At 35.8% G+C, this 15,310-nt stretch overlaps 1 protein-coding gene across 6 annotated transcripts in view; it reads right to left on the reverse strand.

Annotated features, from left to right (window-relative positions):
* PRMT3 (protein arginine methyltransferase 3) overlaps nucleotides 1-15,310 on the reverse strand; it is a 144,551-nt gene that overhangs the window by 106,694 nt on the left and 22,547 nt on the right. For all 6 annotated transcript variants that reach the window (XR_011472968.1, XR_011472970.1, XR_011472967.1 and 3 more), the window contains exon 10: nucleotides 9,265-9,364. Coding sequence is in view for 2 of the 6 variants with exons in the window: in XM_070428160.1 (XP_070284261.1) it covers nucleotides 9,265-9,364 (100 nt within the window). In the remaining 4 variants the exon portion in view is untranslated. The remainder of the gene's footprint in view (nucleotides 1-9,264; nucleotides 9,365-15,310) is intronic.

The following is a 15,310-nucleotide window of genomic DNA, read 5'->3' on the forward strand; positions in this document are numbered from 1 at the left end:
AGAAATCAGTACTAGAGAGGTTAAGTAACTTATTTTAAGTCATGTTGATGGAAAAATAACACTGGACAATTTTTAGCATCTCTTACAAAACAGTGGCCTTAAGATTCAATTCCCAATACTGCTAAACTCAATAGTGAGATAGACTGCAAACAAACAAAAGAAAGGAATCATCATCCCTGGCACTAAAAATACCTTCTCATAAATGCCATGTCTTTGCTTCTCATTTTTTAGAATCAGCCAACACAATAGGGTCAGAGAATTTATGAAAGTAAATGATCAAATGCTCTTCCTGATATATGTAAAGAAAGCATTCAGCACAGTGCCTGGCACAGAGTTAACACACAGACCATATCACAGAGCTCTTTAATTCGGTGGAAGTCACTATATGGGAGTCAGCTACTAGAAGGTAGAACTAGACTAAGTTATATAGAAGCAGAAGGACACAGCAAGTCTTTTCCCATTTTTTAATCATTTTTGCTCTTCACTGGTGTATAATTAAAAAATACTGCCTGGCCGGCGTGGCTCAGTGGTTGAACGTCGACCTATGAACCAGGAGGTCACTGTTCAATTCCTGGTCAGGGCACATGCCCGGGTTGTGGGCTCAACCCCCAGTGTGGGGCATACAGGAGGCAGCCGATCAATGATTCTCTCTCATCGTTGATATGTCTCTCTCTCTCTCTCTCTCTCTCTCTCTCTCTCTCTTTCTCCCTTCCTCTCTGAAATCAATAGAAATCTTTAAAAAAAAAATACTTTCATCTGGTGGCTGTTGGTCAGTGGTTGAGCATTGACCTATGAACCAGGAGGTCACAATTCAATTCCTGGTCAGGGCACATGCCAGGTTGCGGGCTTGTTCCCCAGTAGGGGGCATGCAGGAGGCAGCTGATTAATGATTCTCATTAGAGAGAGATAGATGTTTCTATTTCTCTCTCCCTCTCCCTTCCTCTCTGAAATCAATAAAAATATATTTTAAAAACAAACAAAAACCCCAATACTTTCCTCTAGAAAGTATGTGTTTTGCTTTCTAAAATTAAAAATCTCGAATAATAGTGGTGATGACTGTTAAAGTTCATTGTGTTAAATGTCTTTATATGGATCATCTTATTTTATTCTTCCCTAAAGCACATTATTATTTCCATTTAACTGATAAGAAAACAAAGATTAAAAATGTTAAATTACAACTTAAAATAAGAGGACTTAAAAAATAGCTCATAATCATGGAAACAGCTGAATGAACCAGTATGTGAACCGTGGTGTAAAAACACAGGCCAAGTTCTGAATCATTATTTTATGTTGCTTCTTAAATTGATTTGCTGGATTGAAAATGAGATTTAGTATGTGCGTTATACTAGTTACAATTAAGTACTCAAATGTTCTGAAATAAAAAATTTCCCATAGAGCATATTAAACAAGAATTGAATTTACAGTAGATGTATGATTCATAGTATTTCAAATTGATAGTTTAGTTGGCAACTATTACCACCATTTTATTGTAAAAATTATCAGTTTAGAAAAATCAATTGAAGTACCAGAATATATGTACAATCAATATATGACATTTGTGAGCTAAATTAATATGCCTAATTAAAAATATTAACAGATGAGAAGATTCATATAGTATTGCTAGTGGTTATTGTCCTTTCTCTCAACTTTCCACTTTGCTAAACTTCATTTTACTATAGGCTCCCTCCGTGACAGTATAGCCTTTAATTTCCTGGGAATTGTCCTTGGTTCTGACCAAGTCATTCATTACTGATACCAGAAGGCTTTGCTCCAAATGCCCTGCTCAAGACTAATTTCACAGGCTGCTGCTTCACCTGTAGGGGTGCCATCTGGAAGAGAATTATACTTGGTATTTTCTCCCCTAATGCTCATGGGGCATTCTTCTGTCCAAACTGACATTTACTTTTCAAAATTAAAGTATGCATTTACACTTAAAAAATTAATTACTAAAAAAGGAATACATTGATTAAATCTGAACTAAAACATTAACATTAGTCATTAAAATGAAAACCTTATTTCCCAGTGTCATATCTTCTCGTAACAGAAGAAACTTGTGATATCTTCAGAAAAAGTTTCTTTTGTTGTCTTAATTTTTTCCCATTCAAATAACTGAATTACTGATATACCCCTAGGGTAGAATTAACTATTTAAAAGAGCAAGGCAAGGGAGAAGCACAGGTACAATGAAGAGTGAATCTGTAGAAAGTTTAGTAACAAATAGTCAATAATCTTGACTTAAAGATAAAAATAAAAGATTACTTCCAATAAATAAACAAGCCTACAAAATCTAATTCCTAATTCTTAGTATGTTTCTGAAGTATAATCAATATTCGGGTAACATTTTTTCCAATACTATTATAAATTCTATAAGATTTACTGTAGATAGAATTTTATCCAATTTAATTAGGACTACTAGTCATTTGTTAGTGGAAAACAGTATACTTTAAGTAAAAATATATAAATGCAAATTTGTTTAACAGTACCCTCTGAGCATGGATCCACTGTTTGGAATCCTCACCATCTTCCTTGCATAATAAACCTCACTCAAAATGAATTGTAAATAATTTCCAGTTTGGGCTATTTTAAAATAGAAAAAGACTTATTAACCAATGTCACCCCAATAAATTAGATAAAAAGTAAAAAAATAATAGAAAAAAATCTGAAGCCATTTGCCAAGTGAAGAGTCCCTGAATTTTATAACTCTCACCCTCCCACACCTACTTTTTCACAATTTGTTTTACTGATTATTTTATTCAACATTTTTTTACAATCCTGTTCAATATTTATGTGTAGTATTAGCTGATTTTACATAAATAAGCAGGTAAACAATGCAATAAGCTCTTGGTAAATGCATAACCCAACTGATAGGACCAAAACAGGAACAGCATACTGAAGGTAACTTATTAAATTTTAATGTTTAAGGTAGCCATAAGAATCTAACAAGGTGTTATACAAAATTAATGCAGAACATCAATTCAATTGCATATCCATGTGACAAAAAATACTATCATGATTTCACCTTTCAAGGAAAGTGTTCTTTGATGCCCAAGATTAGGTTAGGTGGCCTTTATAATATCATCTAAATTGGAGGCTGTTATTAACAATGCATAGAAATGAGATCTTTAAAGCAGGGTTTCTCAATCCTGGCACTACTGACATTTGGGGCCACATAATACGTTATTGTGGGGACTGTTCTGTACATTGTAAGATGTTTAGCAGCATCCCTGGCTTTACCTGCTAGAGGCCAGCAGTACTCTCCTCCTGTCGCTACCCTTTCCTTCCCCCATTGTAACCTAAGATGTTTCCAGACATTTTCTACTGCTCAAATAACCATAGGAGCGCAAAATTGGACAGCCTCCCTCCATGGAGAACCACTGCTCCAGAGATATCCAAAGAAGTAATTAGATAAGCATTTTCTCCCATCTACAGTGTTATTAGCTAAAAATGTACAAAACTTAAAATTTTACAGGATGTGTCTGATCTTGTCTGATCTCAGAAGATTTTATAAGGATATAAAGTAACCTCTTTTTATTTCACTATTATATTTATAATAGCCTTAGATATTGAACACCTGAATTGCAAAGAGTTTTAGTGATTTCCCCAGTCTATAATTTGATGCTTTCAGTTGAAAATGTACTGATGCTAACCACTTCATCACAAATATGATAATGAAGTTACATGAGTTTTAAAAGTAATTATGCAAAAAAAAGGTTATTAATAGGAAGAGTTATATGCCTAGCTATATATGTATGCAATAATGTAAACAGAACACATTCATATCTGTTTATAAATGCTTAGAATAGTACACAATTCTAGTACACAATTACTTAGAAAAATGATAAAGTAGACTAAAGAGCCCAAAATATTATCTCGGAAAAAACACAATACCTCAGAATAAAAAAGAGGCCAAGCTTAATCAAGATTAGATAACAACCCTAAAACACATAAAAATATCTGATGTGCCTGGCCAGTGTAGCTCAATGGTTAAGCTTCGACCTATGAACCAGGACCTAGTCATGGTTTGATTCCTGATCAAGGCACATGCCTAGGTTGCAGGCTCAATCCCCAGTAGGGGGCATGCAGGAGGCAGCCAATCAATGATTCTCTATCATCATTGATGTTTCTATCTCTCTCTCTCCCTCTCCCTTCCTCTCTGAAATTAATAACAAAAAAAATTTTTTTTAATCTGATGCAAAAACTGACTATTGAAAAGGGAAGCAAACAATTCCTATAGGAAGAAACTGCATTATTATTCTTTTAGTACTTAATAAAACAAGCAAACTTAATACATATTTAAAAGACTAAATGATCCAATGGACAATTATTATTTCACTAATCACTAGCTTCAATGCAAGAAGAATGAGAATAATGGTAATAACTACCACTTATTAAGAGCCTATTCTGAGCACTTGCTATTGTCCTGCATGATTACTTCCTTTTCCCCCTCTCATCCCTTACAACATACAGTTCTCACTTTTCAATGGCATGGACTTGTGGAGAACATAACTCAGAACAAGAGCTAATTTCCTCTGCATATTCTAAGGGTTTGAAACACATTTATTAGTTTAAGTCGTTCCTCCACTAGATGGCACTCTCAGTTAATCAACAAAAGACTGACCAGTCAAATTAGCCCTTTTCCCCAAACTGCAGCTAACTGTCCAATCAGGAAGTTTACAAAAAAAGAAAAAGTAAATCACCTGGAGATCTTTCCAAATGTACATGACCTTACTCCAGAATCACAGAATCAGTTTCCAAGGACAAGGGTAGAGGATGAATGTGTTTTTCTAAAACAACTAGCCAGGCCACAGATTCATCCAGGGCATGTCCGGCCCGCCAAGCCCAGTCCCAATCAGGGCGACCGGGGCCAGCTGGAGAGGGGCCACAAGAGGGCTCTAGGGCCAATCAGCTGGACCCCAGCAGCAAACTAACCTACTGGTCAGAGTGTCCTGCCCCCTGGTGGTCAGTGCGCATCATAGTGACTGGGTCGAACAGTGAAATGAATGGTCAAACACTTAGCATATTAGGCTTTCATTATATTGGACTAGAGGCCCAGTGTACGAAATTCGTGCACTGGAAGGGGGGGGTGATCCCTCAGCCCAACCTTCACCCTCTCCAATCTGGGACTGCTGGCTCCCAACCGCTCGCCTGCCTGACTGCCCCTAACCGCTTCTGCCTTCCAGCCTGATCAATGCCTAACTGCTCCCCTGCCGGCCCGATCACCCCCAAGTGCCCTCCCCTGCTGGCCCGGTTGCCCACAACTGCCCTTCCCTGCCAGCCATCTTGTGGCTGTGGGCACTGCCATCTTTGAGAGTGGGGCAGTCAATTAGCATATTCCCTCCTTATTGACTGTGGGCGCCACCTTTGCAATGGCATAAGGGTCAATTAGCAGATTCCCTCTTTATTAGGTAGGATTCCCAACCCCCACGGTGGTTGATAAAAATCATTAATTATAACCGGATATTCTCTTAAAAATACAATTACATTATTAGATAGCACTTTATTACAGAAAATGATGTTAAGGTACCCATATATAACAGAGTGATTCTATAATGCTTATAAATTATATACTTTTGAGGCTACAGAAAAGATGAACAACATTAACAGTCTGCTTCAGAATTTAAGAACAAGATCTCATTCCATTTCCAGCAACAATGCATTTCAGGAGCTAATGATCCTCTAAGTACAACAAATATGATAGAAGAAATAAAAAGAACATCTTTTTAGATGCATCAGTAAGCTGGCTTTCAACCTTGAAAGCATTTGCTAAACCTAGTGAATGAACATAGGAAAACAGGAGACAAAACCCCAAACTGGATATCCTTCAAAAGTCAAATGGTTAAGCCATGGTGCATCCATATCATGGAATACTACTCAGAAATAAGGAACATACTATTGATAGGTACCATAATTTGGATGAATCTCCAAGTAATTATATTAATTTTAAAAAGCAAATCCCAAAAGTTCACATAATACATGATTCCTTTTGGACCACATTCTTGAAGTGACAAAATTATAGAAATTGAGAACATATTACTGGCTGCCAGAGATGAAGGGTGAGAACTGGAAGAGGTAGGTGGTGTGGCCATAAAAGGACAACAGGTGGGATCCTTATAGGGATGGAACTGTTCTGTATCTCAACGGTATCAATATTAAGATCCTGGTTGCTCTACTGTGTAATAGTTTTTCAAGATATTCTCATTGACAGAAACAAGTAAAGAGTATAAGTGATCTCTGCATTATTTCTTATAATTGCATGTGATAATCTATAATTATCTCAAATAAAAGCTTAATTGAAATAAAAAATTTATAAGACAGATAACCAAATGCAATATGTGGACCTAACTCAGATTCCTGATTCAAAAAAATGAAGTGTAAAAACAAAATAAAATTCATGAAACAATCAGGGGAAATGTGAACACAGACTAGATATTAAGGAATTTTTCATGTAACATGGAATTGTGGCTACACTGATAATTTTGTTAGGCTTCACAATGGCATAAGGAATATATATATATTTTAAAAGTCCTTATCGGTTAGAGATAGCAAGAAAAGGGTAATAGCATGGAGACAGATAAAACAAAAAAAAAAGGGCAAATGCTGATAAGTTAGATGATGGGTGCATGAAGTTCAGTGAAACATTCATTCTATATTTTTTTACATTATAAATGTTCCTTAGTCAACTATTTTTATAATATTAAAATTAAATGCAATGGCTTTGCCTTTACTATATCATTATCCCAGGTACATGGCAATACGGGGGGGGGGGGGGGGGGGGGGGGGAAGTACGAAATCATTTAAGGTAAAACCCAGGCATCAAAAAATTTCCACAGATAATTTTCTTGGAAAATATATAGCATAACATTAAAGAGTACTAAACACTCAAAACACACAAGAACAAAGCACCATGAGTGAGGGGCAACAGAAACAATAACAAAAGCAGCCCTCTGTCTAATACTGCAATCAAAAACACAAAATGTAAAATAAGTATGTTATGATTCATTAAATGAAAAGAAGCTTGAAGATAATAATAATAAGCGTGCAAAGTTTTAAAAGAACCAAAAAAAAATCCTAAAACAAAATTGAAATAAAAAACTCAATGGATGAGTTTAATTATTAGAAATAACTTTAGAGCCCTAGCTGGTTTGTGTCAGTGGATAGAGTGTCAGCCTGTGGACTGAAGGGTCCCGGGTTCGATTCCAGACAAGGGCACATGCCCAGGTTGAGGGCTCAATCCCCAGTGGGGGGCGTGCAGGAGGCAGCCAATCAATGATTCTCTCTCATCATTGATGTTTCTCTCTCTCTCTCACTCTCCCTTCCTCTCTGAAATCAATAAAATTTTTTTTTTAAAAGAAAAAAAGGAATAACTTCAGAAAGAATTAGTAAATTGGTGGACTGAAATGAAAAAAAATTATCCAGAGTGCAGCCCAGAAAGTCAAAACATTAGAAACTATAAAAGAGGTTAAGAGGCATTAAAAAATCAACACACTGTTTCATGTACAAAAGAGTAGCAATGATGACTGTCACTGGCTCCAGATTGGAACTTAACACTACATTAAATCTGAACATTTCAAAATCTCCCTGAAACTCCAGCTATTCGGCTAAAATTATGTTTATTCAAAATTTTCAGTGGTGATGAGGAATGGCTTCTTGGTGGTAGTGCTGGCAGTAGATGGTGGTGTAATTTTTTTGGGGGGGTGGGGGGGAGGATGGGCAGGAGAGAGGAGACTGAGTCCGCAGGTCCCTTATCCATAATTATAAAATAAAACAGATTATTTTTAATTTTTTTGATAAATTCATTTAATGAAAATATATGTATCAAATACAGTTGTTGTTTTTTTGTGTGTGCGTCTTTTTAAAAAAATATATTTTTATTGATCTTAGAGAAGAAGGGAGAGGGATAGAAACATCAATGATGAGAGAGAATCATTGATTGGCTGCCTCCTGCACCTCCCTACTGGGGATCAAGCCTGCAACCTAGGCATGTGCCCTTGTCCAGAACTGAATCTGGGACCCTTCAGTCCGCAGGCCAATGCTCTTATCCACTGAGCCAAACCAGGTAGGGTTGTTTTGTTTTTTCTAAATATATTTCTTTTATTGATTTCAGAGAGGAGGGGAGAGGGAGGGAGGGAGAGAGAGAGAGAGAGAGAGAGAGAGAGAGAGAAACATTAATGATGAGAGAGAATCATTGATCGGCTGCCTACTGCACACCCCCCACTGGGGATTGAGCCCACAACCCAGGCATGTGCCCTTGGCCGAAATTGAACCTGGGACCCTTAAGTCTGCAGGCCAATGCTCTATCCACTGAGCCAAACTGGCTAGGGCTCAAATATGGTTTTTTACAAAAGCTTAAAACTGTCTAAATGATAAAAATTTTATCTATGTAGAAATACTATATACCTTATCTTTGTCGAATTGGCATATCAATAAGTCAAATCAGTTGTCAAATAACATTAGTTTTACTTTACACATTTAAAAATAAATATTCTGCTTTGACTTATTTCCAAAGTAAATTATAAAGTTATATAGTGTACCTTAATTCTATTATTTTAATAATGCCAATAAATTCTACTTTATGCAATAGAAGACATTGATAGTATGGTCTAACAAATCAGAAAGACAGGACATTCAGTATGATAGCAATAAAAGCAACATCATGTTAATTTTGATAAAACAATACTAATAAGTCCTTACTAGTCTTTGGAGTCTTTTACACAAACATATTTAGGTCTCTAAAACTTAGAAAGTAGAAAAATAATACAGTAATTCTTTATTATGACTTTAAAAGTAAAAAAAAAAAAGTTGATTTATGCTTTTTCAAAAAAGATTATGAATGGCCAGTAAATAAGGGCTATTTCAGAATCAAGTACAGTGGGGCCTTGACTTACGAGTGTCCCAACTAACGAGTTTTTCGAAATACGAGCTGTCTTTGAGTTGCGAGCTAAAATTCGGGTTAGGAGCCAGCTTCAGATACCTCACTGCTAGTTGGTGCAGCGAACGTCACAGTGAACACCACAACATCAGCCCAGCATCACGTGTCTCACTCGTTCCCTTTTTGATTTGACATATGAGTAATTTGAGTTACGAGCTCCATCAAGGAATGAATTAAACTCGTAAGTCAAGGCCCCACTGTACCAAAGAAAAATTACAGCTGCTTTTAAAATAATGCCACCATTCTGCCATTTATCAAATAAAATTAAATGCAGAAAACTGCTATCTTACTGGGGTTTTTTAAACCAATAAAAGCACTTTTTCTACCAATACTTACCATCCACTCAGATATAATAACATCCACTTTTTCTACAGGAAGATGAACTTCTTCAATCTTTCCTTTAATTAGTATGATAGTATCTTCAAGTTTATTTAGTCTGAAAATTACCATAATGAATTAAATTAATATGTTAAACAAATTCTGAAAACTAGTTAAATTACATAATTTCTTGACAACTTTTCAAATTATTTTGTGGAACTGAAAGTATATTCAAAGTTTATTTCCTGGGCATATAATTATTTTTTGGTCCCTTCATGAATGCCCAGGATTATTGTTAGTTAATAATGCAATATAGTGAACCAATGTTTAAAACTTCATCCTGAGCCCTGGCCGGGTGCCTCAGTTGGTTGGAGCGTTGTCCCCTACACCAAGAGATTGTGGGTTTGATTTCCGGTCAGGGCACATGGTCAAGGCACATACCTAGCTTTCAGATTGTATGGGAGGCAACCAAATGATGCCTTGATCTCTCTCTCTCTCTCCTCTCCCTTCTTCTCTTTCTAAAAATCAATAAAAACATATCCTGAGGTGAAGACTTAAAAAAAAACTTCATCCTGAAAAATTCTAATTTTATCAAGAATACATGTCAATAAAGTTACAGGTCTTTTGTTTAAGGGAAGGGTGGAGACAGACAGACTAGCCAACAAAAGTATGTTTTAAAGGGAAGTGTGTCATATTGAAGAGAGAATTAGAAGCCAGAAGCCCTTACTTTGAATCCCAGATTCTCTAGCACTTGTCAGCTAAGTGATCTTCAGCGAATTATAATAACCTCACAGAGCCTATGTGCTCATGTGTAAAAGAGAATAATGATACCTGCCTATACATGTCACGACTTACTATAAAGATCAAATATTTATGAAAGCTATATATATCTTCAAGCACTACATAATGGTAATGATATCATCGTAATAACAATGTGATGTATGCTGTATAAAACTTGAAATTGTGCTCCAATCATAAATTAATTTTGTCCAATGACATTCATTTGATATTTTTACATGTTTGATCATAATATTAGCACAGACTTTTCACCCTCTCTTTTGTAATATGAAATAAGTAACGGAGTTAAAGAGATCATATCAAAATGCTAAAAGCAAGCTACTAAGTTTATAACTAGTTAGATAAATTCTTAATCATCAGAGGACGTATATGTGAATTATAAAGGATTTTTTTCCCTGCTAACAAAAAGGAATTTCCCACCTCAACTTCATCGAGGTATTTTTAACATAAAATAAAATACATTCATTGTAAGGGTAAATTTTGTTGAATTTTAAAACTGAGATACTTGGGTGGCCTCCATCATCATCACTATATAGAACATTTCTATCTCCTCGAAAAGATTCATAGGTGCTCCTTCCCAGAAAATCTTCCCATCTACAGGCAACTACCGATTTTCTTCCCTTCCACTATATCTTAGATTTGTATTTTGAGGAGTTTCATATCAATGGAATCATACTGAATGTATCCTTTTGTGTCTGGCTTCTTTCAACAGGCATACCTTTTAGATTCATACATATTTTTGTGTATGTAAGTAGTTCATTCTTTGTTATTGGTGAGTAGTATGTCACTGCATGATAAAATACAATTTTATTTATCCACACCACTGTGAATGGAATTCTGGACTGTCTCCAGCTTTGAGCTATAAAGAATAAAGCTGCTACAAATATTTGTGTGCAAGTAGAATTGCCCTATCGAATGGCAGTGTATAACTAATATTTTAAAGAAATTGCCAATTTGTTTTAAAAAGTGCATGTACAATTTTACATTCCCACCAACAATATATGTGCATTCATGGTTATTCAAATCCTTGTCAACATTTAGCATTATTAATATTTTAAATGTAACTGCATGGTGAGATTTCACCATTGCATTTTCCTAATGACCAAACATATTTTTAATATGCTAAATGGTCATTTTCCTGTACTGTCTTTTGTGCAAATTTTTTGCCCATTTTAAAACTCGGTTCAGTTGTAACATTATTATTTTATTTTATTTTATTTTTATTTTTTTTTTTAAATGTAGTGGTTGAAAGTAGTCTCTCTTGAGGTCTTCTTTTTTTTTTTTACTTATTTATTTTTTATTTTATTTATTTTTTACAGAGAGGAAGGGAGAGGGATAGAGAGTTAGCAACATCGATGAGAGAGAAGCATTGATCAGCTGCCTCCTGCACACTCCCTACTGGGGATGTGCCCACAACCAAGGTACATGCCCTTGACCGGAATCGAACCTGGGACCCTTGAGTCCACAGGCTGACGCTCTATCCACTGAGCCAAACCGGTTAGGGCAAGTTGTAACATTATTATTGAGTTTTAAAGAGTTCTCTACATGTTCTGGATAAAAACTTTGTCAGATTTATGTATAGTGAAATGGAGGTGGGTGGGATTCTAAAATAAAATAGATTCATTATAGTTCTTGTTAGTTATGCATATTATAACATATTTTTATGTTTCATACACTTATTGTGTGTTATATTTCACACAAAAGTTTAAAAAAGGATGCCTATATCATATTTAAGTTTTTTCAAGGGAATATTTCATATAATTCTTTCTGACAAAATTGCTACAATTGCTTACTATTGACTGAAACATTTATTAAGGCTTTAACAGTTACAAACACTTCAAAGGAAACAAAAGCAAGCTTCTTAAAAGAGAAAACTTTTCCCATTGCCTAAAAATATCTTCAGAATGCTTATGCAGAAACAAGATGTGCTCTGTAAGAGGCCATCTGCTCAGGCTGTTTATTGTCTCCTACAAGTCATAATCCTATTTGCATCAGTAATTACTTGTTCAAATATAAATATAGCGGGAAAGATTAAGATTTCAGGGACTACACAGAAAATAAATGACAAAGGCCATAATTCCCAGTAATTCTGTATTAAAATAGCTTAACACAGATATTATTTACATAGATAACCTCTTTCAGGAGTCTATTTACCTTAATCACCATCTAATATCTCATTCATGAAAAAAACTATAGATTTTACTTACTGTTCTCAAGCAGCTCCTCACTTAACCTTACTTTAGCATAAAAACATTCTAAATGAATTCTATCTCTGGAAACACCTGCTCAAATACTACCATAGCTTTAATCTATAGAAATATGACATTGCAATAAAAAAGGTACCTTAAGTCAAACTCTTAACTAGTCCAATAGGCAAAGAAATTACTAATTTTTGAGTGTAAATTTGTTAGAAAAATCAACACTTTCCTATCTCATAACAAGATCATAGGTAACTGTCAGTTCTTCTCTATCCTCTCTTATGTCTTCTTAACATAAAAACATCTCCCCTTTCTTTAATTTAAAAGGAAGGAGAATTGGGTAGGGAAGTAAAATTGGCTGCACTAGAGAGAATGAATGACAGAGAGCTGCGGAAGGCAAAGACAAAGAACAAATAACTGAGTCAGTTACATGCAGATGCATTAATTCAGGTGGGAAATGTAAGAATGTGAATTAAGACATTCACATAGTTATTGGGTAATGATGCTATCTATTCCATATACCTGAAGCCATGAACCAAGATAAACCAGGAAGACAGCATATTTAAAGTAAACATGAAGATTCCTGATGTGCACCTGGTATCTGACATGGATTTACACTACAACTGGTCACAAAGCAAGTATGTGCTGCCTATGTGACCAACCCTTTGAAAACTATGAACTATAAAACTCAAGCCAACTTCCTTGGGAAGAGACATCTTACAAGTACCTCTGAAATTCACAGGTACAGAGAAAAGTACATCTGTACTCTTACAGAGAAAGAGGGATTACTTGGGAGCCTGTACATGACCTCTTTCGTGATGGCTCCCCTTTTCTTGCTGCCCCTGGACTATATCCTTTGCTGTAATAAATCTTAGCTGTGAATACAACTTTATATTGAGTCACTGAGTTCTTCTAGGGAGCCACTAAACTAGTTAGGTAGTCATGGGACCCCCCAAGACAGGACCACTGAGTGAACAAGAAATTAAGGAGTTGGTAGGGTGGGAGAAGAAATGATTTTAGCTTCCTTGTAAGGTGTCTTGGCAACCTTCATTAGAAATCTGTGTCTTCTGAGCAGCAAAATATTTTTGTCATTTTAGCCTCATCAGTGGTTCAAAATTCTGTTCAGTTTAAACTCACTTTTCTGTAATTTCTATTAAATTTAGAAACAAAGCTCTAGCTGGTTTTTCTCAGTGGGTTGAGCATCGACCTGCGGACTCAAGGGTCCCAGGTTCGATTCAGGTCAAGGGCACATGCCCAGGTTGTGGGATCAATCCCCACTGGGGAGCGTGCAAGAGGCAGCCAATCAATGATTCTCTCTCATCATTGATATTTCTATCTCTCTCTCCCTCTTCCTTCCTCCCTGAAATTAATAAAAATATATTAAAAATATTTAAAAAAATAAATTTAGAGACAAAATATAAAGGAATATCCCTTACTTTAAGAATTTTATCCTGATATATTTTGGTCTCTTGTTCCCCATCATATATATATATATATATATATATATATATATATATATATACACACACACACACACACACATACATATATATAATATCACAACTTTTTAAATCATTATGTTGTTACTTTATTCTTCTAAAAAGCCTTTACTCACCATCTAGCATGTATCAATTTGCTAGGTGTTAGGGATAAAAAGATTAAGAAGATAAAGCTCCTATCCTAGAAACTAAAGAAGGACACATAAGCATAATAACAGATCAAAATATTCTCTTGGCTTTTCTTAATGTTTCATTTCTAACAGTATCCTAGACACAGGCAATATAAAATATTTCATCTTTAATGTCATACTGAGATTGAAAATACTGCATTGCAGCTACATGATAGATCAACCTTCTTACGAAAACTCCTCTGCAATAACATTCAAAAGTCTGAATAATGAGCAAGTCCATGACAAAGCTGATGAAAAACAACCAAAATAATAAAAATATTACCAGAAGCTACCTCTGCTTCCTGAGCGTGAAAATGTACAATTATCTGGCGACTGAATGGCTTTACTATCCTTAGGTAAGTTTATGTTTCTGAAATGATTATTCACTGCAGAGTTCCAACTATGACAGCAAGAATAAAAAACAATTTCCCATTCCTTCTGTGTATAACATTTTCTATTTGGTCCTGCTAATATAACACCTTTGAACATCTACATTCTTCTTTATACATGTCTGCCACCTCAGAACTATAAGTCTTACCTTCTTCTTTTTATTTATATTTAATATATACTATACATATAAGCCCTAAGATATATACATATATATATACATATATATATCAGTTTATTAAAAAAACAAAACTTACTCCATTCTAAACTCATTTCTTTAGAGATGTTAGATCTCTTTTCTAAACAGAGAAAAGTGATAAAAATTATTTTGAACACAATTCAAGGATTGTAAATGGAATACTTTTAAAAGAATAATGAAAAATGCATTTAAAAAGTATCCACCTTTTAGCATGTCAAGTGTTTTTACAGATGTAACCATATGGAGTTTTATTGAAATTCTGCTCTGTACAGATTTCCGACAGAGAAAGAAGCTTCAGAAGAGCTAAAGACAACTCACAGTCTGCTAACTGGAAGAGCTGTTTTCACTGAATGATGGTAGTTCTAGGAAGCTACAATTTATAATAATAAAAGCATAATATGCTAATTAGACTGGACAGCCAAATGACCTTCTGGACATCATTCCGGACGACCTTCCAGACAAAGCCGCGGCAGCGGGGGCCAAGGCAGAGGCAGCTGCAGTGGCAGGCGGGGGCTGAGGCAGAGGCAGTTAGGGGCTATTAGGCAGGCAGGCAGAGGCGATTAGGGGTGATCAGGCAGGCAGGCAGAGAGGTTAGGGGCAATCAGGCAGGCAGGTGAGCAGTTAGGGACGATCAGGCAGGCAGGCAGGTAGAGGGGTTAGGGGAGATGAGGCGGGCAGGCGAGTGGTTAAGAGCTATGAGGCAGGCAGGCAAAGGGGTTAGGGGAGATGAGGCAGGCAGGCGAGTGGTTAAGAGCTATGAGGCAGGCAGTCTGAGTGGTTAGGGGTGACCATGTAGGCAGGCAGGCAGGCCAG

Source organism: Myotis yumanensis, unplaced genomic scaffold (assembly GCF_028538775.1).
Source record: "Myotis yumanensis isolate MYYU_CA2020_CCGP unplaced genomic scaffold, mMyoYum1.0.hap1 SCAF_10, whole genome shotgun sequence".
Lineage (NCBI taxonomy): Eukaryota > Metazoa > Chordata > Mammalia > Chiroptera > Vespertilionidae > Myotis > Myotis yumanensis.